The sequence below is a fragment of the Eleutherodactylus coqui genome, chromosome 2, assembly GCF_035609145.1.
Source record: "Eleutherodactylus coqui strain aEleCoq1 chromosome 2, aEleCoq1.hap1, whole genome shotgun sequence".
In the NCBI taxonomy this organism is placed as follows: Eukaryota; Metazoa; Chordata; class Amphibia; order Anura; family Eleutherodactylidae; genus Eleutherodactylus; species Eleutherodactylus coqui.
In genome coordinates, this window is record NC_089838.1 from 331,000,397 (window position 1) to 331,025,846 (window position 25,450).

At 48.9% G+C, this 25,450-nt stretch overlaps 1 protein-coding gene and 1 long non-coding RNA gene across 2 annotated transcripts in view; both read left to right on the forward strand.

Annotated features, from left to right (window-relative positions):
- Nucleotides 1-738: 738 nt before the first annotated feature.
- On the forward strand, nucleotides 739-23,208 carry LOC136610909 (uncharacterized). Its single transcript, XR_010790195.1, has 3 exons — nucleotides 739-791; nucleotides 4,599-4,668; nucleotides 22,875-23,208. It is a non-coding gene; the product is annotated as an uncharacterized lncRNA (long non-coding RNA).
- A 1,890-nt stretch (nucleotides 23,209-25,098) lies between these two features.
- Nucleotides 25,099-25,450, forward strand: part of LOC136610335 (uncharacterized) — a 93,915-nt gene continuing 93,563 nt past the window's right edge. Inside the window, exon 1 of the mRNA XM_066589565.1 lies at nucleotides 25,099-25,258. Within this exon, the coding sequence (XP_066445662.1) occupies nucleotides 25,099-25,258 (160 nt within the window). The remainder of the gene's footprint in view (nucleotides 25,259-25,450) is intronic.

A 25,450-nucleotide genomic window follows, 5' to 3' on the forward strand; every position in this document is an offset into this window, starting at 1 on the left:
CACGACACATTCCCCTCCGCTGCACTCGTACACGACACATTCCCCTCCGCTGCACTCGTACACGACACATTCCCCTCCGCTGCACTCGTACACGACACATTCCCCTCCGCTGCACTCGTACACGACACATTCCCCTCCGCTGCACTCGTACACGACACATTCCCCTCCGCTGCACTCGTACACGACACATTCCCCTCCGCTGCACTCGTACACGACACATTCCCCTCTGCTGCACTCGTACACGACACGTTCCCCTCTGCTGCACTCGTACACGACACGTTCCCCTCTGCTGCACTCGTACACGACACGTTCCCCTCTGCTGCACTCGTACACGACACGTTCCCCTCTGCTGCACTCGTACACGACACGTTCCCCTCTGCTGCACTCGTACACGACACGTTCCCCTCTGCTGCACTCGTACACGACACATTCCCATCTGAGAATCAGACACAAGCAGCGCATGCTGGGCTGGAGGAATGGAACCGTTACATTATTGCTTATTACAGTCCATAAAACACTGAGCGAATGTGCAGTAATGATACTTGTCTGTAAGCGGCCGTATACTCAGAAATACAGAATGGAGCAGCAGTCAGTAATCAGTACAACAGCACCGACACGTATAGAGAGGGCTCTTCTATGATAATATTAACGCTCCTTCTCCTTTAAGACCCGGAGGTCGGCGCAGTGACTCCGATTTGGGACGTCCCTGCAGGCGCTTCCTATTCTCTCTGCTTTCGGTTTATTCTCATGAGGAAGTAACTCTTGAAGAGAAGAAATGTGAGACAGTCAGAGTATGTAACCGTGTACAGTATGAGATGATCTCTGGGGGTCCAGTGTGGGGTCTGTCACCGACGTGTCCTGGGAACTACTCATCTGTATGTAACTGTGTAAAGTATGAGAAAATCTCTGGGGGTCCAGTATGGGGTCTGTCACCGACGTGTCCTGGGGGCTCCTCATCTGTATATAACCGTGTACAGTATGAGATGATCTCCGGGGGGTCTGTCACCGACGTGTCCTGGGGGCTTCTCTTCTGTATGTAACCGTGTACAGTATGAACTCCGGGGGTCCAGTGCAGGGTCTGTCACCGACGTGTCCTGGAGGCTCCTCATCTGTATGTAACCGTGTACAGTATAAGATGATCTCCGGGGGTCCAGTGCGGGATCTGTCACCAACGTGTCCTGGGGGCTCCTCATTTGTATGTAACTGTGTACAGTTTGAGACGATCTCCGGGGGTCCAGTGTGGAGTCTGTCACCGAAGTGTCCTGGGGCCTCCTCATCTGTATGTAACCATGTACAGTATGAGATGATCTCCGGGGGTCCAGTGTGGGGTCTGTCACCAACGTGTCCTGGGGGCTCCTCATCTGTATGAAACAGTGTACAGTATGAGATGATCTCCGGGGGTCCAGTGTAGGGTCTGTCACCGACGTGTCCCGGGGGCTCCTCATCTGTAGGTAACCGTGTACAGTATAAGATGATCTCCGGGGGTCCCGTGCGGGGTCTGTCACCAACGTGTCCAGGGGGCTCCTCATTTGTATGTAACCGTGTACAGTATGAGATGATCTCCGGGGGGTCCAGTGCGGGGTCTGTCACCGACGTGTCCTGGGGGCTCCTCATCTGTATGTCACCGTGTACAGTATGAGATGATCTCCGGGGGTCCAGTGCAGGGTCTGTCACCGACGTGTCCTGGGGGCTCCTCATCTGTATGTAACCGTGTACAGTATGATCTCCGGGGGCCAGTGTGGGGTTTGTCACTGACCAGCCCTGGGGGCTTCTCATCTGTATTTAACCGTGTGCAGCTTGATCTCCGGGGGTCCAGTGTGAGGTCTGTCACTGACGTATCCTGGGGGCTCCTCATCTGTATGTAACGGTGTACAGTATGAGATGATCTCCGGGGGTCCAGTGTGGGGTCTTTCACCGACGTGTCCTGAAGGCTCCTCATCTGTATGTAACGGTGTACTGTATGAGATGATCTCCGGGGGTCCAGTGTGGGGTCTGTCACCGATGTGTCGTGGGGGCTTCTCATCTGTTTGTAACCATGTACAGTATGAGATGATCTCTGGGGGTCCAGTGTGGGGTCTGTCACCAAATTGCCCTGGGGGCTCCTCATCTGTATGTAACCGTTGTGAGGGATTAGCGTTAGGATGGGTAGCAGCGTGGGCATCTGCGGCCAGAGACAGTGACACCGTGCAATAATGTTCTTTAGTCCAGGCTTTGCTTGGGTTTATTGTAGCATAAACAAAACAAAACAGGCCTTACTTCCAGGCCAACATAAATTAACACCTGCTTGTCTGAGCACTGACTAAACATAAACCGGCCCTGTCTATTTACTTGGAAACAACAACGCTTGCTGCACACAGACAGCCTGGTCCTCAGACCTGCAGAGGTCTCAGCACACATCTCTCCTAGGTGCGGAGGTTAGGGGCATCTCCCTGTAAACCTCAGGCGTCTTGGTCTGCACCAGACCCTGGGCTAGCCGCCCTGCAGCTCCACCGAGCTGTCTTTCCTGGCTCTCAGCCAGACACTCTCTGTCAAGACCTGCAGGCCCAGGTTTTCATGAGGCCTGTTACCAGCCATACCTGGTACGTGGGAGTGGCCATCCCACCCTTCACTTTGACCACTCCAGGAAAAGCGGCCCGGACTATGCGGCTTGGAGCCACTTACACAACTACAATGTGTCAGTAACTTAATGTTACTGACACACAACTGCTGGCTTTCTCCACCGAGCCCAGGCCGCTCGGTAGCACGTATCTGCCCAATTGCTCCCTAAGGCCTTATAGGAGAACATCCTAGGCGAAATATATCTGCCCTCCAGCACTTTGCCAGTCACTGTCTCACACTGTGTACAGCATGATCTCTGGGGTCCAGTGTGGGGTCTGTCACCGACGATTTCTCGGGGCTCCTCATCTGTATTTAACCGTGTACAGTATGAGATGATCTCCGGGGGTCCAGTGTGGGGTCTGTCACCGACGTGTCCTGGGGTCTCCTCATCTGTACGTAACGGTGTACATTATGAGATGATCTCTGGGGATCCAGTGTGGGGTCTGTCACCGACATGTCCTGGGGGTTCCTCATCTGTATGTAGCCGTGTACAGCATGATCTCCGGGGGTCCAGTGTGGGGTCTGTCACGACGTGTCGTCAGGGCTTCTCATCTGTATGTAATGGTGTACAGTATGAGATGATCTCTGGGGGTCCAGTGCGGGGTCTGTCACCGACGTGTCGTGGGGGATCCTCATCCTCTCAGCCAGACACTCTCTGTCAAGACCTGCAGGCCCAGGTTTTTATGAGGCCTGTTACCAGCCTCACCTGGTACGTGGGAGTGGCCATCCCACCCTTCGCTTTGACCACTCCAGGAAAAGCCGGCCCGGACTATGCGGCTTGGAGCCACTTACAAGCTACACTGTGTTAGTAACCTAGTGTTACTGACACACAAATGCTGACTTCCTCCACCGAGCCCAGGCCGCTCGGTGGCACAAATCTGCCGAGGTGCTCCCTAAAGCCACATATGAGCACTCTAGGTGAAACATGTCTGCCCTTCAGCACTTTGCCAGTCACTGTCTCTCACACCGTGTACAGTATGAGATGATCTCCGGGGGTCCAGTGTGGGGTCTGTCACCGACGTGTCGTGGGGGCTCCTCATCAGTATGTAACCCTGTACAGTATGAGATGATCTCCAGGGGGTCCAGTGCGGGGTCTTTCACCAACGTGTCCTGGGGGTTTCTCATCTGAATTTAAACGTGTACAGTATGAGATGATCTCCGGGGGGTACAGCGCGGGTCTGTCACCGATGTGTCGTGGGGGCTCCTCATCTGTATTTAACCGAGTGCAGTATGAAATGTTCTCTGGGGGTCCAGTGGGGGTCTGTCACTGACCTGTCCTGGGGGCTCCTCATCAGTATGTAACCGTGTACAGTATGAGATGATCTCCGGGGGTCAAGTACGGGGTCTGTCACCGACGTGTCGTGGAGGCTCCTCATCTGTATGTAACCGTGTACAGTATGAGCTGATCTCCGGGGGTCCAGTGCGGGGTCTGTCACCGACGTGTCCTGGGGGCTCCTCATCTGCATCTAACTGAGTGCACTGTGAGATGATCTCTGGGGGTCCAGTGCGGGGTCTGTCACCGACGTGTCCTGGGGGCTCCTCATCTGTATGTAACTGTGTACAGTATGAGATGATCTCCGGGGGTCCAGTGTGGGGTCTTTCACCAACGTGTCCTGGGGGCTCCTCATCTGTATGCAAACGTGTACAGTATGAGATGATCTCCGGGGGGTACAGCGCGGGGTCTGTCACCGATGTTTCGTGGGGACTCCTCATCTGTATGTAACCGAGTGCAGTAAGAAATGATCTCTGGGGGTCCAGTGGGGGTTCTGTCACCAACGTGTCTTGGGGTCTCCTCATCTGTATGTAACCTTGTACAGTCTGAGATGATCTCCGGGGGTCCGGTGTGGGTTCTGTCACCGACATGTCCTGGGGGCTCCTCATCTGTATGTAACCGTCTACAGTATGAGATGATCTCCGGGGGTCCAGAGTGGGGTCTGTCACCGACATCCTGGGGGCTCCTCATCTGTATGTGACATGATTTACCATCTCTTTTTCTCCAGAGTCCGGATAAGGAAGGTGGAGGAACAGCATCTTATTACTGGACAACCAGCCTGGATCTTGGAAGTAAAGGTAAGTGATAAATCTTCTGGGGGGGTCTCGCACTCCGGGGTCAGGTGTGAAAGCTGCATTTGGGGGTCTCTGAATACATCATATCTGAAACCTGTTTCTAGGAAATGCTACATGAGGAATGTGACTAAGCCAGGAAGTAAGGGGTTACAGCCACAGAGGATTTGTAAAAGCAGCTTAGGGGGTCGGTGTAGTCCTCCCCTTAGAAGGTGATTGTTATGAAAACAGTATAAGAAGTTGGAGACAATTTGTTAAAATTTGCTACAATTTGTTATTGTGGAGTCTTATATCACATGCCTTTGGCCTTCCACTACTTTTTTTTTTTTTTCAAATCAAGATTTTTATTAGATTTTTTATAACATAAGTATACACAATAAACATAAAGCCAAGCTCGCCAAGCCAAGCCAAACATCAGATAGTCATGGCTGGTGTTGTTATGGAAAATATAACTAAGACTCAATCGAGTACCATACATCTAGCTTGGCATGGTATAACCAAACAGGACGACAAACAAAAGACGAACATGTGGGGGGGGGGGAGGGGGGAAGGGTAGGGTTGGGAAGGATGGGGAGGGGTCCCTAAGGAAATGTCTGCTCAGGGGGGGGAGGAATCTCGGTGCGAGTGACGCCCTAAATGTTGCAAACCTACACCTCCCCTCAGAGACCGCAGACGTGTCTCAGCCTCTCACCTCCGTACCCTTTAAGATCTTATCGTAGTGCGGATGACATTCCATGGTCCCCAAATCTCCAGAAATTTATCATGTGTGTCCTTAGACCAACCAGAGAGTTCCTCCAGGCTGTAGGTCTGATCCATTCTGTCCCTCCATTGGCTCAGGAGAGGAGGGTTTTTTTGCAGCCACATAAGGGGATAAGTGCTTTGGCAACATCAATCGCTTGTGCTAGCAATTTTTGTTTGAGAGGGTTAAAGCTACTCGAGGGCTTCCACAAAAACAACACCTCCGGTGTGAGTACGAAATTAGGGGCTATCCTCTGGAGGGATTCTGTTATCTTTTGCCAAAAGGTGTTCAGAACTGCGCAACTCCACCAGATGTGTAAGAAGGTACCTGTGTCACTTTCGCATCTCCAACATTTGCTGCTTGGGGAGAGTTTATGGTCAGAGAGCCACTGTGGGGTTCTATTCCATCTGGCAAGAAGCTTATAATGGGCCTCCTGCGTGCTGATACAGGAAGACAGTCCTGTAGATGTGTCTCTTGGGCTGTCAGGGTGATATGTAGCTCTTTTTCCCAAGAAAATAGGAATGCTGGTTTAGCGTCCGGCAGAGGGGGGAAGCAGCGTCTCCGTATAAACACAATTTTCCTGCCCTGTGGTCTATTTTCCCTTACCGTTCTCTCAAAGATGGTGAGGGGTCTAGTAGATACATACGTCCTGATGAAGTCTCCTATCACCCCCTCCACCTGTGCTTGCTGGAGGAAAGTCAGTGGCTGGCCGGGCAACAAGGACCCCACTACCTCCTTGGGGCTTAGATGGTTCAAGGACTGAAGCTCACCGAGGGGTTTGCCTCCGAATTTCAGCCAAAGTTTATTTGTGCACGGGTCTGTCGGTAGGCCCAGAAGGGCGGGCAGTGAGCTCAAAGGGGTGATCGGGGATGGTGTTGGAGCCAGTGCCTCCCTCCGCAGGTCCCAAGCCTCACAGGGTCCCCGTAGCAGAGGGTTATACTTTTTGTTTCTATATGTGGCTTTCCTGGGAAACCACAGGTCCCCCCTTACTGAGTCGCCGTACATTTCATTAGTCAGCTGATACAGCAGGGGATCTCCTACGGGTGAAGTCAATTTCAGCCAGTAGCTGATGTGTGCGGCTATATAAAAGTCGTGGATATTGGGCATTCCTATTCCCCCTTCCTCTCTTCTCTTCATCATTAAGCTATAGGCCAACCTAGGGCTCTTCTGTCTCCACATGAATTTTATGAACATCGAGCGCAGCGTGTTAAAGAAGCTAGATGGTAGTTGTATCGGGAGGGATCTGATAAAGTATAGAATTATAGGGAAAATGTAAGCTTTTATTAGATTCTTCCTCCCAAACCATGAAATGTAAGGGACATCGTAATTCTGTAGCAAGGTTTTGATTTTAGTTAACAGTGGGGGGAAGTTTGCTGCATATAGATCACCAATCTTCCTAGTCAACTTTATTCCCAAGAACTCGACTGTCGTGTTGGACCAGGAGAACGGGGACCCCGACACTAGGTTCTGGCATCTAGCTCTCGGGATAGAGACATTCAGGACTGTTGATTTGTTAAAATTGATTTTAAAGTTTGAAAGTGTCCCAAAATGCTCCAAACTTGCAATCAGCTTGGGCAATCCTTTCTCCGGGTTAGTGACCAGAAAGATGATATCGTCTGCGAAGGCTGTCGCAGAGAGCGTGCATCCCCCCGCGTCTAGTCCCCGTATCTCCCGGTCCAGCCTAACATCTTGGAGCAAGGGTTCCAGAGCTAATATGAACAGCGTGGGGGATAGTGGGCACCCCTGGCGTGTGCCATTTTTTATTTCAAATGGGGGAGATAGAATATTATTTATTTTTAACCGGGCGTAGGGTTCCGCATATAGAGAGAAAATGGCCTCGACAAAGGGGGGAGGGAAGTTGAACTGCCGCAGGACCGATCTCATATATGTCCAATCGACTCTATCAAAAGCCTTTTCGGCATCGGTACTTACTAGGGCTAATGGAGTTCCTTTCTCATTTGCATAATGTATTGCATGGAGAATACGCATGCAATTGTCCCTTCCCTCCCTACCCTTCACGAAGCCCGCCTGCTCCCTATTAACTAGGTATGGGATATATTTTTCCATACGCTTGGCGAGCAGTTTGGCCAATAGCTTAACATCAAGATTTATCAAGGAGATGGGCCTGTAACTGCCGCACATCTCCGGGTCTTTGCCCTCCTTGTGTATTAAAGTAATATGGGCCTCTTGGGCCTGCTTGGGGAGAGAGCCACCTCTTAGAAGATTGTTAAATGTTTCCGTTAAATGTGGAACTAAAGTGGAGCGAAAGGCTTTATAATATACAAGAGATAGGCCATCTGGGCCGGGACTCTTTCCTGGGGGGGAAGAGTCGAGGGCCCCGTTCACCTCCGCCTCCGTTACCGGAGCCAGGAGTTCCTCCGCTGAATCTGCTTCTAGGCATGGGAGGTGGAGCTTTTTTAAGTACTCTGTTATCTGGTCGTTGGCTTTTGCTATATCGACTCCATCCCTCTGAGGGCGTAAATTGTATAATCTTGAGTAAAATTGCTGGAATTCCGCCGCAATATCGGGGGAGGACGTGGCCCTCGCCCCTGCGTCCGTTTTTATTGCATTGATCTGATTTTTGGTGTGGGCCTTTTTGATCATTGCTGACATGTATTTGCTGCCCCTATTACCTTGGACAAAAACTAAATGTTTGAGATGGAGACATCTTTTGTTAAATCTCGCTTTCAGGCATAAATTCAACTCTTTTCTAAGGGTGGTCAGTTTGGTCAGGTTTTCTTTACATATTGTTTGTTTGGTAGAATATTCTAGCTTAGCGATATGTTTCAATAGGTTGTCTATTTCTCTCTGTTGACTCTTTTTCTTTCTGGCGCCCAATGCTATCAACAAGCCTCTACTGAATGCCTTGTGCATTTCCCATACTAGAGTCGGTGACTGGTCCCCACCCTTATTGATCCTAAAGAATTCGTCTAATTGTTTAGTGAGTTGGGCCTTGTCTTTCTCAGAGTCCAGCAAAGATGGGTTCAGCCTCCACCTCCACTCCCGAGGAGTATTGCATTATGGTTTTAAATCTACGTGTAGTGGGGCATGGTCGGATATGGTCGCTGCCGCGATGGTCGAGTTGACCAGGGAAGGTAGCAGTTCCGAAGCTATGAGGATATAGTCTAGCCTCTGAAATGAGGTGTGTACCTGGGAGAAGTAGGAATAGTCCTTAACGGAAGGAGAACACTGGCGCCACGCGTCCACCAATCCCATCTCCGTGAGAGAACGGTGTAATCGTCTCAGTTTAACCTGAGAGATCTGGGAACGACCCACTGATGAATCCAGTAAGGGATTCATTGTGAGGTTTAGATCTCCACCCAATATAATGGGGCCCACTGCAAATTCCCTGAGGGTCTCCAGTTGCCCGACCAGCCACGAGACCTGATTGGTGTTTGGGGTATATAGGTTGGCCAGGGTGATCTTGAAGTTGTTAATGTGCCCTCTTAGGTAGATAACTCTGCCCTCTCCATCCATATGTTGTGCTTCGCATATGAAGGGGATAGAGTTATGGAATAAAATGGAGACCGCCTTAGAGGCCGATGTTGGATGTGGGTTGTGGAAGCCCTGCGAGAACTGTTTGCCCGGAAGGGCTAAGCACTTACCCCTCTTGTAGTGAGTTTCCTGGAGGAAGGCGATTTTTGTACCATATTTTCGGAGTAGCTGTGCTAGGTTGTGCCGTTTAAAGGGAGAGTTGATCCCTCTCACATTGAAGGATGAGAGGCGAAGACCATCGTCCACGGCTGGTCGTGAGGATAGAGGCATAGCGCGTCACAGAAGTAACCTAGAGATGAGAGAGGCTGGTATATCAGTGAATCAATATGAGCTTATACAAGAGATCAGAAAGGAGGTGAGCCGGTATGGGAAGGGGACCGACCTCTGGGGTGGGAAGGAAACACACAGGGAGGGGGTAACACAACAACTAAATATAACGATCAGTTATGTAAAAGACCAATTAGTCCTAGGACAGTAGGTGGGGGTGGTGTGCAAGGCGGTATTACCCACTACGGTGGGAATCTGATATGTATGCGATACCAGGCAGAGATATCGAGTTGCACTAAGCCTGCCCTGACAGACACCCTGAGGGACTTAGTTAAAGGTAATATAAGAAACTAGAAGACTTATAGCTTAAGAGAGTCGGGAAAGAAGGGCACACCAGGCCCTCGGCAAAATGCGGAAAGGAGAGAAAGTAAACATTAAATTCCAGTAACATCAACGGGGAGCTCCCCGCGAAACGGCAGGGCCCCAGCGTAGGAGCCTCGGGAAACGGTCCGAGTCCAGCTACTACTCCAAGACATGCTGGTGTGTAGCAAGGCAGACCTTCAGCTCCCCTCTGGGCGTTCGGCTCGGGAGCTGTCAAACCGATGGGCATGTAAAAGGAGAGTTCAATCTCCTGCTGGAGTGGTGTCCCGGCTTTTCTTTTTCTTGCCCCTTGGTGACTTTGCAGGACCGGCCGAGCCCCAGGCCGCCGCGGAGGGGAGTACAGGTAGATCGGGCATCTCCGGCAGTGGGAGCCAGCACGGCAGATCTACCGGCTCCATCCCCAAAAACTGCCAGCACGCCGCCAAATCCCCCGAATCTCTGATGTTAATCCTTCGGCCTTTATGCGATATGCCCAGACAAAACGGGAATAACCACGCATATTTAATGCCTTTTTCCTTAAGTACGTCCAGGAGTGGCCGGAAGAGACGGTGTTTTGCCAAAGTAGTGGGAGCAAGGTCCTGGAAGATTTGCAGAGGCGCATCCGAATATTTTAGGTCTCTATGATTTCTGGAGGACCTCAGTATAGCGAACGCATCCTGAAAGGACAGGACCTTGCAAATCACGTCCCTTGGGGGCTCTGTATTCGCCAAGAGGTGTCTGAGGGCCTTGTGGATCCGCTCTATCGTGATGGGGGCAGCCCTCTCTGACCCAAGCAAAGTTGAAAAAATTTATTTTGCTACTTTCGGAAGGCAATCCGTGGCCCACGATTCCGGCAGCCCTTTGATGTGTATGTTACACCTTTTATTTCTATTCTCTAGGTCCTCCTGCATCAATAGGGCTCTGTTTAGGTGGTTATGGTGTTCTTTCAAAATCTGCGCCATTTCAGTGGCGTGGGTGGTCATGGATAAGGCAGAGGTTTCCAACTCCTCCACCCGCCGTCCCAGGTGCCTAATGTCCTCCTTAATTTCACCCAGTTCTGTCATAATAGGGTGCAGGGCTTTCAGAATCAGATTTTTCATGAAGCCTCTTGAAACTGTCTCCCCATCATCGCTGTCTGAGGCAGCCCCCTCCTCCCCCTCCTTACTGTGCGCTTCTGTGGAGGTCTGAGCCGGCGCCATCTTAGCAGGAAACAGCGGTGAGCAGGAACTCTTTTCCTTCAGATAGCGCTGCATATCGGCTTGTCCTCTGCTCGCCTGCGGGGTCCCCGAGTGTTCAGTGGTGTTCTCCCTCCCGACTCTCTTCATTTCGGCACTTTTAATAGCTGCTGAAGTCCTCTATGGGTGTCTTGCCGTCGGAGCTCTGCACTCACACGGCCATACAGCGCAGCGGTCAGGCTCCGCCCTCGGCCTTCCACTACTTGAGGCGAGTAGCACAATGTCGCCCCCTACCTGCACGCCCATCACCCAAAAAGCATTACTTCTTTGATGACAAAGAAAGAAGTTTATATATACATACACAGACAACGTAGCAATTATAGAGGGTGACTCTGTATTAAACACGTTCCCTACCTGAGCGATTAAATTATGAATGTGAAAATTATCCCTAAACTAATAATAAAGCAATTATAAAATATACATTGTAATTTTCAATACTAGATCGACCTGAAATTCAGTATGAGAACATAAGATGTTTTAAAAGTGGTGGTTGTGAACTTCTATGTCTACTTGGTTTGGTGGTTATTTAGAGTCACTTTGTATTTGTAGCAAATATCTAATATAAAAAAGCATATAGGTCTCTGTCTGTCTTTCTGTCTCTCACTGTGACTTTCTCTCTGTTTGTCTCTCTCTCTGTCTGCCTCTCTCCCTATCTCTATAGTTGTCTCTCTCTGTCTCTCTTTCTGTCTCTATATCACTCTGTCTCTTTTGTTCTCTTTCTATCCCTCTCTGTCTCTCTTTATCGCTTTCTTTTTTTCTCTCTATTGCTCTCTTCGCTCTGTCTCTATCACTTTCTCTGTTTTTCTGTCTCTCTTTCGCTCTCTCTCTGTTTCTCTCTCTCTATCACTATCTCTATCACTATCTCTATCTATCGCTCTCTCACTCTTCCTCTCTATCGCACTCTCACTCTGTCTCTCTATCTGGGGCAGCTTAGCATTGATGCTGTGCTGCTTAGCAATGCTTCCCTCATTCCAGCGCATACCTGAAGCACAGTAGTGCTACCAATAGACTTAACATTGTAACTTTCACCTCGCCTGACAGGTCCCTGAATATATTGAAGTCACATTTGATGATTTTACGGCAGTGGTGAGCGTGTGTGTCATCTAATGACACCAACATAATACACCAAAGTTACAGCAAAGGGGTCAAAGTGTGGAGCAAGAAAAAGCATGGAGGCTTATTTATATTAGATTTAATATTATTATAGATATAGTGGCCTGGAAAAGGGCACTACATAGTGCTGTTTAATTATGGTGACCGGTAATATAATAACCGGCCCTACGGGTTTAATCTGAGTCCGTTTACTCAAGGGATGCAGGTAACCTAGCAACCAGTTAGGACTTTTTTTTATCCTGCTGCACAAAAAAGTGCATAGAGAATCAGGTGAGACAAGTAGCCTAGCAACCAGATAGGTTGTGATTGGCTGCATACAAACTGGTCATGTGACAGAGACAATAAATAGCCGGACAACAGTCGCAGCAGGAGCCAGTGAGACGCACCAGTCAAAGCAAGTGCCAGAGAGAAGAGGCAGAATAGGTTTAAGAATAGTTGAGCGAACGTACTCTTCCGAGCTTGATGCCCGCTCGAGTATTAGCATACTCAGTGGTGCTCGCTACTCAAGCGAGCATCACGTCGTGTTTGGCCGCGACCCCTCCCCGCTGCGACGTGTCAGTTTTGAGCTCTCCATGCTGCGACGCTGCGCACGTTAACGGTAGTTTGTGGCTGGCTTGGTGGAGGAGAGAGAGAACACGAACAAAAAAAAAAACGCTAAGCAACCGGCGGGTCCCATACAAAAATGCTCGAGTCCATTTTTTTTTTCATCTTGCGCTCTGCAGACTATTGCGTTCACAGGGTGACTACCCACGACAGTTTTTTTTTTACTGCGAAATTCGCAGCGTTTTTTTTTTTTTTCTGCAGGAGTTTATGGGACTTGTAATGTTAAAATTGCGATGGCGCAAAATCACCACCCTCATGTCTATTTATAAGCGCGTACTGCATGAGGAGGAAGCGGAAGCACACACTGCAGAGGGTTGGCAGTGCCAGGCAGCGACACTCTTTGAAAGTGTCAGCGATAGCCCACAATGCTGTTGAGAATTGATGATAAATTGACGTTCGATCATCATTCCAATCCTGTGCCACCTCCGTCACAAAATTGTCAGGAGCCGCAAACGTGGGTATAAAGGGGACTCAGATGCCAGCACACACAAAGTTTTCCCTGCGCAGCGTTCAGCTGCCCTCATGCCACATGCTCGCTTCATAGCCACACCACTCTCATGTCTATTTATAAGTGCGTACTGGATGAGGAGGAAGGGAGGCACACATTGCAGAGGGTTGACAGTGCAGGCAGCGACCCTCTTTGAAAATGTGGGTGATAGCCCACAATGCTGTGGAGAATTGATGATAAATTGACATACGATTATTATTCCAATCCTGTGCCCCTTCCGTCACAAAATTGTCAGGAGCCTAAAGGGGACTCAGGTGCCAGCACTTCTACACATCTCCACAATGCAGCAATACTCTGTGTGGGAAGCACGTGAGCGAGCCCAGGGTCAGGCTCGGTCCCAGCCTCCAGCTTGTGTAACCCAAGGTGCCGCGAGTTGTATAGCAATGGGAAATCCATGTGTCCCCACACAATTCATTCTGTGTAGGTGTTAGTTAGCTCAACACCCAATTGAAAGCGTTTGAGTTCCTTGAGCTTGCCTATGCTGTCGGTGCACAAAGATGGTATAGCGCAAGAAGAAATCAGAGCGCCCAAACATGGCAGAATTTCACCCTGCCAAGGACCTTGGCACACATTTCTACCCTAGTCAGTCAGTGTATTTGTGTCAGACAGGTAAAACACCGCTATGGGAAGTCTTTGTGCACTCACAGCATAGCTGAGCCAAGGGAACCCAAGAAAGTATTAAACATGAAGCAATTACAGTGCCCAAACATGGCAGACTTTCACTCCGCCCAGGACCTCGGCCTCTGCCCACACCCTCAGCAATCGCAGGCATAAAGCGGACTCCGATGCTAGTACAGCTGTAAAGGTCTCATTAAATCAGTTACGGTTGCTTTCACGGCTCTAAAGACTGGATTAACCAGGAAGACGTTCCACAGGCCTAACCTGGCGCAGTTGCATTTCCCCCAGGACTTAGGCCTCTGCCCACACCCTCAGCAATCGCAGGCATAAAGCGGACTCCGATGTTAGTACAGCTGTGAAGGTCTCATTAAATCAGTAATGCTCCTCTTCTTTGGCCCAAACCAGTGTCTCAGATAACTGTGGTAACGCGAAAGAAAATACATGATGCCCAGTGCTGATCCTCTGACCCCAAGCAGGAGGGGCAGGTGGCCTTACAAGGCCAAGAAACCATGACCAGGACCCGCTGTAGTCTGTGTGGGAAGTATGTGAGTGGGCCCCTGGTCAGGCTTGATCCCAGTAAACCCCTTGTGTGACCCAAGGTGCTGAGAGTTGCATAGCAATGGGAAAATCCATGTGCCCACACACTATTCATTCTGTGTAGGTGTCGGATACCTCAATCGACACCGCAAGGGGAAAGCCATCTGCACTCTGCACCCTACCCAAGTCAGTCAGTGTCTTTGTGCCAGACAGGTAAAACACCGCTATGGGAAGTCTGTGTGCACCCATAGCATAGGCGAACCAAAGGAACACAAAGACCGTAATAAACATGAAGAAATTACAGTGCCAAAACATGGCAGACTTTCACTCCGCCGAGGACATAGACCTCTGCGCACACCCTCAGCAATCGTGGGCATAGAGCGGACTCCGATGCTAGTACAGCTGTGAACGTCTCATTAATGCAGTAACGCTCCTCTTCTTTGGCCAAAACCAGTGTCTCAGATAACTGTGGTAACACGGGAGAAAATACATGTTGCCCAGTGCTGATCCCCTGACCCCAAGCAGGAGGAGGAGGTGGCATTAAAATGCCAAGAAACCATGACCAGGACTCGCTATAGTCTGTGTGGGAAGCACGTAAGCGGGCCCAGGGTCAGACTCGGTCCCAGCCTCTACCTTGTGTGACCCAAGGTGCCCTGACTTACATAGAAATAGGAAATCCATGTGTCCCCACACAGATAGCTCAACACTGCAAGGGGAAGTCTTTGAGTTCCTTGGGCTCGCCTATGCTGTCAGTGCGCAAAGATGGTATTACACAGGAAGAAATCAGAGTGCCCAACCATGGGAGAGTATCACCCCGCCAAGGACCTTGGCCTCAGCCCACATTTCTGCCCTAGTCAGTCAGTGTATTATTTGTGCCAGATAGGTAAAACACCACGATGGGAAGACTTAGTGCACCCATATTATAGACTGACCCCTGTAACATTCCTGTAGCAAAGGTATAAACAGACCCCAGTAACATTTCTGTAGCAGAAGTATAGGCAGACCCCAGTAACATTTCTGTAGCAAAGATATACACGGACCCCAGTAACATTTCTGTAGTAAAAGTATAAACGGACCCAGTAACATTTCGGTAGCAGAAGTATAGCAGACCGCTGTAACATTTCTGTAGCAAAGGTATAGGCAGACCCCTGTAGCATTTCTGTAGTAAAAGAATAGGCAGAACCCAGTAACATTTCTGTAGTAAAAGTATGGGCAGACCCCTGTAAAATTCCTGTAGCAGAAGTATAGGCAGACCGCTGTAACATTTCTGTAGCACAAGTATAGGCAGACCGCTGTAACATTTTTGTAGCACAAGTATAGGCAGACCCCTGTAACATTTCTGTAGCACAAGTATAGGCGGACCCCAGTAACATTTCTGTAGCAAAGGTATAGGCGGACCCTAGTAACATTTCTGTTGTAAAAGTATAGCAGACCCCTGTAAAATTCCTATAGCAGAAGTTTAGGCAGACCCCTGTAACATTTCAATAGCACAAGTATAGGCAGACCCCTGTAACATTTCTGTAGCAAAGGTATAAGCAGACCCCTGTAACATTTCTGTAGCAAGAGTATAGGCGAACCCCTGAAACATTGGTGCACCATGAGTGTAGGCGAAGGTCAGGAAATTTAGTTAAATAACAGTAAAGGCGAGGGCCGGAAAAATTGGTGTACCAAGAGTACAAGTGTACCCCTGAAAAATTGCTCAACCGCGAAGGCAGGTGAAACCCAGAAACATTTTTTAAAGATACAGCTCACTATTTCTTAATTTGTAACAGAGCCTGGAGGCAGCCTTGTGAAAAAAATTGGTTTCTGTTAGAGTATCAATAATACTTTTGAAACTTTGAAAAATTGTAAAAAAAAATTATAAGCAGAGCCTTTTGGGCCGCAGAAAAATTGGCAGTTCAGCGTGATGACATGCTGTTTTAGGGTGAGGAGTAGGAGGAGTAATAATATCCGAGAGTGATTGACAAAGCTAATTCCCCCTTTTTTACAGTGATAGAGAATGCTTATTTCTCCAGTTGCAGCGAAAATAATCTTTAGGTTCCACTGCTCTCCGCCGGTGGAGAAGAGAAGTCTTGGGAAATCCAGCCTTTGTTCATCTTTATGAGTGTAAGCATGTCGGCACTGGCAGTTGACAGGTGGGTACGCTTATCCGTGATGATTCCCCCAGCTGCACTAAGCACCCTCTCTGACTAGACGCTAGCGGCAGGGCAGGCCAGCACCTCCAGGGTGCACAGCGCAAGTTCGTGCCACGTGTCCAGCTTTGAAACCCAATATTGTATGGAGCAGAGGCATCACGGAGGACGGTGGTACGATCGGCTACGTACTCCCTCACCATCTTTTTACAATGCTCCCTCTGACTCAGCCTTGACTGGGGAGCGGTGACACAGTCTTGCTAGGGAGCCACAAAGCTGCAAAGGCCTTGAAGAGTGTTCCCCTGCCTGCGCTGGACATGCTGCCTGATTTCCGCGCCTCCCCTGCTACTTGGCCCTCGGAAGTGCGCCTTCTGCCGCTAGCGCTGTCAGATGGGAAGTCTAGCATCACTTTTTCCACCAGGGCCCTGTGGTATTGCATCACTCTCATACCCCTTTCCTCTTCGGGAATGAGAGTGGCAAGGTTCTCCTTATACCGTGGGTCAAGAAGGCTGGACACCCAGTAATTCATATTGGCCAGAATGCGTCTAACGCGAGGGTCACGAAAAAAGGCAGCCTAACATGAAGTCAACCATGTGTGCCACGGTACTAGTACACAACACATCGCTGTCCTCACTAGGAAGATGACTTTCAGGATCCTCCTCCTCCTCTTCAGCCCATACACTCTGAACAGATGAGGGGCAAGCAGCATGGGTACCCTCTGCAGTGTGCCCACCTATCTCTTTTCCCTTCTGCTCCTCCAAAATGCGCTGAGATACAGACATGAGGGTGGTCTGGCTATCAAGCGACATACTGTCATCCCCCGTCTCCTGTTCCAACCGCAAAGCGTTTGCCTTTATGCTTTGCAGTGAACTTCTCAGCAGGCAAAGCAATGGGATGGTAACACTAATGATTGCCGCATCGCCATTCACCATCTGGGTTGACTCCTCAAAGTTTCCGAGAACCTGGCAGATATGTGCCATTCAGGCCCACTCCTCAGTAAAGAATTGGGGAGGATGACTACCACTACGCCGCCCATGTTGCAGCTGGTATTCCACTATTGCTCTATGCTGCTCGTACAGCCTGGCCAACATGTGCAGCGTAGAATTCCAGCGTGTGGGCACGTCGCACAGCAGTCGGTGCTCTGGCAGCTGAAACCGATGTTGCAGGGTCCTCAGGGTGGCAGCGTCCGTGGTGGACTTTCGGAAATGTGTGCAGGTGCGGCGTACCTTGCTGAGCAGGTCAAACAAGTGGGGGTAGTTTTTAAGAAACCACTGAACCACCAGATTGAAGACATGGGCCTGGCATGGCACGTGTGTGAGGCTGCCGAGCTGCAGAGCTGCCATCAGGTTACGACCGTTGTCACACACGACCATGCCCGGTTGGAGGCTCAGCGGCAAAAGCCAGAAGTCGGTCTGCTCTGTCAGACCCTGCAACAGTTCAGGGGCCATGTGACACTTGCCCACCGCTTTGCTGCCACGTGACACCGACTGCTGGCGACGTGCTCACACTTTTTAATTGAGAGATAGAGGTGGCGGAGGAGGAGGAGGGGGAGGATGTGGCATAAAACGCCGCATATACCAGCACCGAGGTAGGACCCGCTATTCTGGGTGTGGGTAGGACGTGAGTGGTCCTAGGCTCTGACTTGCTCCCAGCCTCCACCAAATTCACCCAATGTGCCGTCAGGGAGATATAGTGGCCCTGCCCGCCAGTACTTGTCCACGTGTTCGTGGTTAAGTGGACCTTCTCAGTAACCGCGTTGGTGAGGGCACCATTTATGTTGCGGAAGACGTGCTGGTCTATGGCTGGGACGGCACACCGGGAAAAACAGTGGCAACTGGGGACCGAGTAGTGTTGGACCGCCGCAGCCATCATGTTTTTGAAAGCCTCCATTTCCACAAGCCTGTACAGCAGCATCTCCAGGCTAATTAATTTGGCAATGTGCACGTTTAAAGCTTGTGTGTGCAGGTGCGTGGCGGCGTATTTGCGCTTTCGCTCCAACGCTTGTGTTAGAGACTGCTAAACGCTGTGCTGAGAGACATTGCTGGATGGAGTGGAGGACAGTGGAGGTGAGGGTGTGGGTGCAGGCCGGGAGGCGCTCGTGGCTGTGTCCTGGGAGGGGGATTGGATCTGTGTGGTAGGTTGGGGCACAGGGGAAGAGGCAGTGGTGTACTCGCAGGTGGTGAACGGCCTTCGTCCCACCTAGTGGGGTGCTTGGCCATCATATGCCTGCGCATGCTGGTGGTGGGGAGGCTGGTAGAGGTGGCTCCCCGGCTGATCTTGGTGCGACACAGGTTGCACACCACTGTTCGTCGGTCGTCCGTGCTCTCACTGAAAAACATCCACACTTTTGAACACCTAGCTTTCTGCACGGAGACTTGCCACGAGGTGGTGCTTTGGGAAACAGTTGGGGGATTCTTCGCTCTGGCCCTGCCTCTCCCCCTGGCCACCTCACTGCCTCTTCCAACTTGTCCTGCTGCTACACTTGCCTCCCCCTCTGAAGACCTGTCCTCAGTTGGCTTATCACACCAGGTGGGGTCAGTCACCTCATCGTCAAGCTGCTCTTCCTCCGAATCCTCTGTGCGCTCCTCCCTCGGACTTACTGCCCCTACTACTACCTCACTGACAGACAACTGTGTCTCATCATCATCATCCTTCTCATGCACGAAAAGCTCTTGAGACTGTTGCCGGAAGTCCCCAGCCTCATCACCCGGACTCCGCGAACTTTCCAAAGGTTGTGTATCGGTCACGACAAACTCCTCAGGTAGAGAGGAACCATTTTTTCCCACTCATGGCAGGGACCTGAGAACAGTTCCTGGGAGTCTGCCTGCTCAGAATATGTCATTTTCATGGAGTGAGGAGGCTGGGAGGAAGAAGGAGCAGAAGCCAGTGTATTCAGAGTTGCAGTCCCTAGTCTGGGAGTAGTGGACTGTGTAAAAGACTGGGTGGTCGATGCATTGCTGGACGCATTTTCTGCCATCCACGACAGGACCTGCTCACACTGCTCTGTTTGTAATAAAGGTCTACCACGTTGACGCATAAATTGTGATATGAAGCTGGGGACCCCAGAAACTTGCCTCTCTCCTAATCCCGCAGCAGCCGGCTGTGATTCACCTGGACCAGGAACTTGGCCTGTGCCCACACCCTCACTTGGACGTCTGCATCCACGTCCATGTCCTCGGCCCTTACCCCTACTCTTCATCATGGCGGATTAAGAATAGAGCAGGGCCCAAATAAATAACCCCGCTGTACAGCACGAACAACTGGGCCTTAATTCACCGCACACAGAGACTTGTAGATAGCGGAGGCTCTATGCTGTGACTTGAAAAAATTACCTCCAGTCTTGCGCTGATACCTAGGGGTAATTTACTGTTCGCAGAGACTTGTAGATAATAGAGGCTGTGTGGAGTGGAAGAAGACTCTAAAGCCAGTGGATAGTGCTGGTAACTGCGGCGATCACAAATCCAGGAACGGAAAGGGTATTGTGAGACGCTCTGCACAGCGGCAGAGCTGAAATACTTTGCAGTGACCCAGGAAACATTACAGTCCTGTTTAGCGGTGAGACCTCTGTCTAATGCACTGCAGACAGAGAATGATATAAATGAGGTAGTTCACAGCAGGCTAGAAAATATTTGCATGCACTTTCACGGTGAGAGCTGGTTGTACGGCACCATAGCCTGAAAAACGTATTACTGAAAGGCTGCAAACAGGCCAAGCTGTGTAATACAAAAATGGAAGCACTACTACTCCCAGCAGGCACCAAGTAAAATGGATACGGTATGATGTAGCCCAACGAAAGAGCTTTTGGATTTTTGCACGGAGGATACGGACTGTATAGTGTATATAACTTTCCCTCTAGAAGTGGCTGTGGCCCAACGCTCTGCGCCTAATTCACTGCAGACAGAGAATGGTATAAACAGAGTTGTTCGCAGCTGGCTAGGCAATATTTGAGTGCAGTTTCACGGTGTGAGCGGGATTGTACGGCACTCCAGCCAGAAAAAAGTATTACTAAAAGGCTGCAAACAGGCCTAGCTGCGTAATACAAAAATGGAAGCACTACAACTCCCAGCAGGCACCAAGTAAAATGCACACGCTCAGATGTAGCCCAACAAAGGAGCTTTTTGATTTTGCACAGAGGATACGCTGTATAGTGTATATAACTTTCCCTCTAGAAGTGGCTGTTGCCCAACGCTCTGCGTCTAATTCACTGCAGACAGAGAACGGTATAAACAGAGTTGTTCGCAGTAGGATAGGAATTATTTGCTTGCACTTTCACGGTGATAGCGGTATTGTACGGCACTGCAGCCAGAAAAAAATATTACGAAAGGCTGCAAACAGGCCTAGCTGCGTAATACAAAAATGGAAGCACTACTACTCCCAGCAGGCACCAAGTAAAATGCATATGGTCAGATGTAGCCCTAAGAAGGACCATTGGGGTTCTTGAAGACAGGACCTCTGCTAACACTTTCCCTATATCAGCAGCACTTTCCCTATACTCTATATAATACACTGCAGACTGAGAACGCTATAGCTGTAATGGCCTGCACAGCCCGAGATGGAAAAAAAATTGTGCAAAACTGCTCCCAGCAGCCACAACAGTAATGCACACGGTCAGATGTAGCCCTAAGAAGGACCGTTAGGGTTCTTGAAGATGCTAACACTTTCCCTATATCAGCAGCAGCACTTTCCCTATACTCTGCCAGTGTGTGTCTGAGGCGAGCCGCGGGTGGGACCGCTTTAAGTACTCGGCGGTCACCTGGTCTCACCAGCCACTCACTGCATGGGGGTGGGATAGGGCTGGCACGTCACAGCAGGAAGTGGTAATGCCTTCCCTGCATGTCTATTGGCTAGAAAATGGCGCTAAACATGCGGGGAAGGAAATGGAATTGATTCGAGTACCGCGTAGTCTCGAGCAATGAGCATCTTGAGTACCCTAATGCTCGAACGAGCATCAAGCTTGGACGAATATGCTCGCTCATCTCTAATACATATACTACACGGTAAGCCTTATTTTGCAGTGGGCCATTACATAGTACAGCATAGCTGACAATACTTACCTACACAGTGAGAAGAACACTCTTTTTGCCTCCGTCAAGTGAAGGGAATTCTATGGCTATATTTGGGATAGAATGGCTTTGTTATGGCCACAGCCTCACCTACCGCTTCTTCCTAATCGTCACTACCATCAATTTCTCCTGTGGCATCTGTGCAGCGGACATGACATGTTCCTGCTGTTGTCAGTGCTGCCCATATAGTGCTCACCTGTGACCGATCCATTTCTTAAAGGGTTAGCATGTGCAGCCAGCTTTCGTGACTAATCCAGACCTTCCCTGGCTTATTTTAGGTCCCTCCGCCCAGCAGGAGACTGCTGATCAATATGCTCCAAATGTCTTTGCAAAGGTGCTGTATTTTCACGTTTTGACCCATAACTACCACCCAGCTTCCCCTTCTTCTCCTGTGCTGAACTCGGCTAGTACCTTTGTCATGGATGTTGTCGTGAAACATGAGTTACAGGATACAAGGCCGACCACAGAGCTTCAGAAATGGAAATTATTATTTTAACTGACAAACTGAAAAGGAAGAGAATATTGTAATAGAGGATTAACTTCAAGCATAAATGAGCAGAGTACCATAAATAATTCCTAACTAGCATCTAGCTGAGTCTAATAACAGGAGTATTATGTGTATAGGTACAATGTCAGTGTCTCAGGCTTAGTATCAGAGAAGCATACAGTTAACCCCTTCTACCACCTTTATGACTGCGGCTGGTGGTTTGCTGCCCCCTGACTGTTAAGGACCGCTACGTCACATTAACCTTTCAAGCCTTGGGTTCCAAATCAATTCGTATCGGGTGCACCACGGAGGCCAAGAACCACACAAAGAGTCGGTTTCTAGTTCTCCTCAGATACGTAGAAAGAGCCCCGGCGAGTATATAGCTCACTCTGCTTAAGGCGTACGTACTCTGAGCGTTTATTGACTTGGTATAGTTCTAATACAGGAAAGGAATACGTCATTAGTCATGGGGTTAATCTTATTGGGTTAGAAAAACATCAAGAATCATGTATTGTTCAGCAATCAGCGTAGTGAGAATATATCTGTAATGTTCTCAAATGTCTGTTTCTCCCAGCGTTATCTGGTCCTCCGTTGTATTCACTTTGTGCTCACAAAATGCTCCATTTTGTATCTAGCGGCCATTTTGAGACAGATTCTTCCATTTTATGGACCTGTACCTTCTCACTGACTACTTGTGTTTGCTGCACCTGCTGCCAGTTTGGGTCACCTACCACATGCAGCCACTTGGGGTCCCTATCCTCTCCTGCCCATAGGTGCTGCACTCAGGAGTAGTTCAAAATCATATTAGTGCACCCACTGTGTGACAAGCTTTACTTTATATCATCTGTTGGAGCTTTGAAAAAAACTAAGATTAGGAGGTGGAAATACACCTTCAACGCCATGGTGACATCAGGGGTACATTTAGAGCAGATGTGCACGGGGTTTGTATAGAGGGACCAGGACTTACTGACTTTTCCTTCCTTTAAGAATGCTTTTAGTAAACCTGATAAATAGAGAATAATCACTTCTACTAGTAAACATTAATATTCTTACAGGTAAGAACAAAGTGACCTCAGACGGGAGTCCACATCCGAGAGCCCCAACGATAGGATATAAGGATGGGGCTGACATTACAGGAGGTCCTGGTGAGGGCGCTGAAGAAGCTGGGGGAGTCAAGCTTACAGAAATTCATAGAGAAACTGAGTGTCTTGGAAGTAAGAGAACAATATACAAAGATCCCCAAGGATGAGCTGACGGGGAAAGACCCAGAACACATTGCTGGTCTGATCAGTACATACTACAGAGATGGCTATGGGGCTGAGGTGACCCTGGATATCCTACAGGACATAAATGAGAAGAAAGTCCGGGAGAAGCTCCAGCAAGACCTGATGGAAGGTAAAATGTGATCATCTGCATCTGATACTTGTATTATGGATAATGGGTATCACAATACACAGTAATCACAGGTCACAAGGAAGGTGAAGCCTAGACTCAGTGCAGATCCAGCACAAACTCCTGGATGACACAGCGCAGCATGCTGCACTAAGCGACATTCCGGAAGTCCCATGGACCTCATTAGAGTCAATGGAGACCATCAAGTACCCTTTGGATCCAGCATGTGCCAGATCTGGTGCTTCAATTATTTTCATTGTTCAACTGCTATAACTGAACCAAACAATGGAAATTATATGCCGAAGCAGCAAAGGAGATGTGAACATGGCCAAACAATGACTATATGTAAGAGGTATGCAGCACTTTGTCTCTGGGCTTATCCCATACACTGGGGACCTCATGGTGACCCACAGAAAATGTGAGAGTTCTAGAGCAAAAATGTCACTAATCACAGGAGAAGAGACAAAAGTGCACCAAAGTAATCAGCCGACAGCTTATTATATCCACAACACATTTTACCCCTGATTTGTAAAGCTCTGCTGAATATGTTGGCGCTATATAAATATAGATTAGAATTACACCTATATACCTACAGTATGTGAAGAAGAGCTGAGTCAGTCCTGCAGGGTGTTGTGGGGCTTCTTACCTGGGTTTCATCTTGTGCTCATCAGCAGTGATAGTGTAATACTCTCACATTATCTCTCCACATTGAATTATAATACCAATGTAATAGCTACCTAAACTGTCTGCGGTTATATTTACTATTACATACTGTGATATGCAGTTCTATCTATTAACACATTAGATGAGTCTTTTTTACCTCTTCAAGTGAATATAGGATTTTGTGGATTTTGTAGTTGACAAAAAATATCCTGAGATATTGCAGTTTTCACACCAGCCACTGGAGAACACATGACAGGCTGACAATTTCTGTTTTCTGTAGCTCACTTGTTAGCTTTGCCGTATAGACTGAGATAGAGTCAGCAGAGTCATCTCATTAGTGGGTTGGGAATTTAGTTTCAAAGAGTTTTATTTGGGGTTTTTATATATTCATAGACCTGTTTAAAGCTATCATCGTAGTGGTGTAAGCATTTGTCAAACAAACAAATAGGCATGTAACAGCAAACAGGTTTCCACTCATTATTTTATCTTCAGTAGGTTAATTCTTATTCATAATTTAGGTATTATAGGTAAGGTATAAATAACACTTCTCTGCCTTCCAGTGTGTCTCAGGGAGATGTTTCCTATAAAGTCAGTAGTCGTACCATAATCAGAATGTTTAGATAGTCAGACCATGGTTTCCAAGTATTGAGAAAAACCTGTATACGGTCATCTCTCATAGCAGATAACATAGTATGTTAGGCTGAAGGGAGATAATGTCTATCTAGTTCAACCTGTTTCCACAACCTTCTTTGTTGATCCAGGCGATGGCAAAAAAAAACAAAACCCAATGAGGCAAAATTCAATTAGTCTGCTTGAGGGAAAAAATTCCTTCCCAACTCCATAATGTCAGTCAGAATAATTCCTGGATCAACGTTTAAAAATTCCAACCTGACTAGAAGACCCCACTGAATTATAATACCAATGTAACGCCTCCCTAAATTGGCTGTGGCCATATTTACCATCACATACTGAGAGATGGAGTTAGGTCTACTAATAAAATAGACGAGTCTCCACCTTTTTGCCATTTATTTATTAAAGTGAATATACCATTTTGAGGATATTGCAACTTTCACACTGGCTACTAGAAAGCGCACAACAGGCTGATCATTTCTGTTCTCTGCAGCTCACTTGTCAGTTTGCTAAATAGACTGGGACAGAGTCAGCAGAGTCATTTTATTAGATGGATGGGAATTTACAGGGGTTTTCTAGACAAAACTATTGATGATGTATCCTGAAGAAATGTCATCAATAGTCAATCACTTGCCTCTTGGGATCCCCAACGAGCAGCTGATTGCCCAGCCCACTGTCAGTGCAGTGGGGCCAGACATCATTATAGGGGACACGAGCAGAAGTGCCAAAGCCGTCCTGATTCCCATTGAAAGCAGTGAGAGTTGATGCAGCTGTTACAGTTCCACATCCGACCCGCTGTTACAGTTCCACATCCGACCCGCTGTTACAGGTGGAAGTGCCGGTAGTGTAATAGCTGACTTTGTCTCACACTGATTTCAATGAGAGTGAAGCTGGCTATGGCATTTCCGGCCCGGTCACTGATGATGACGGACAGCCCCGCTGCACT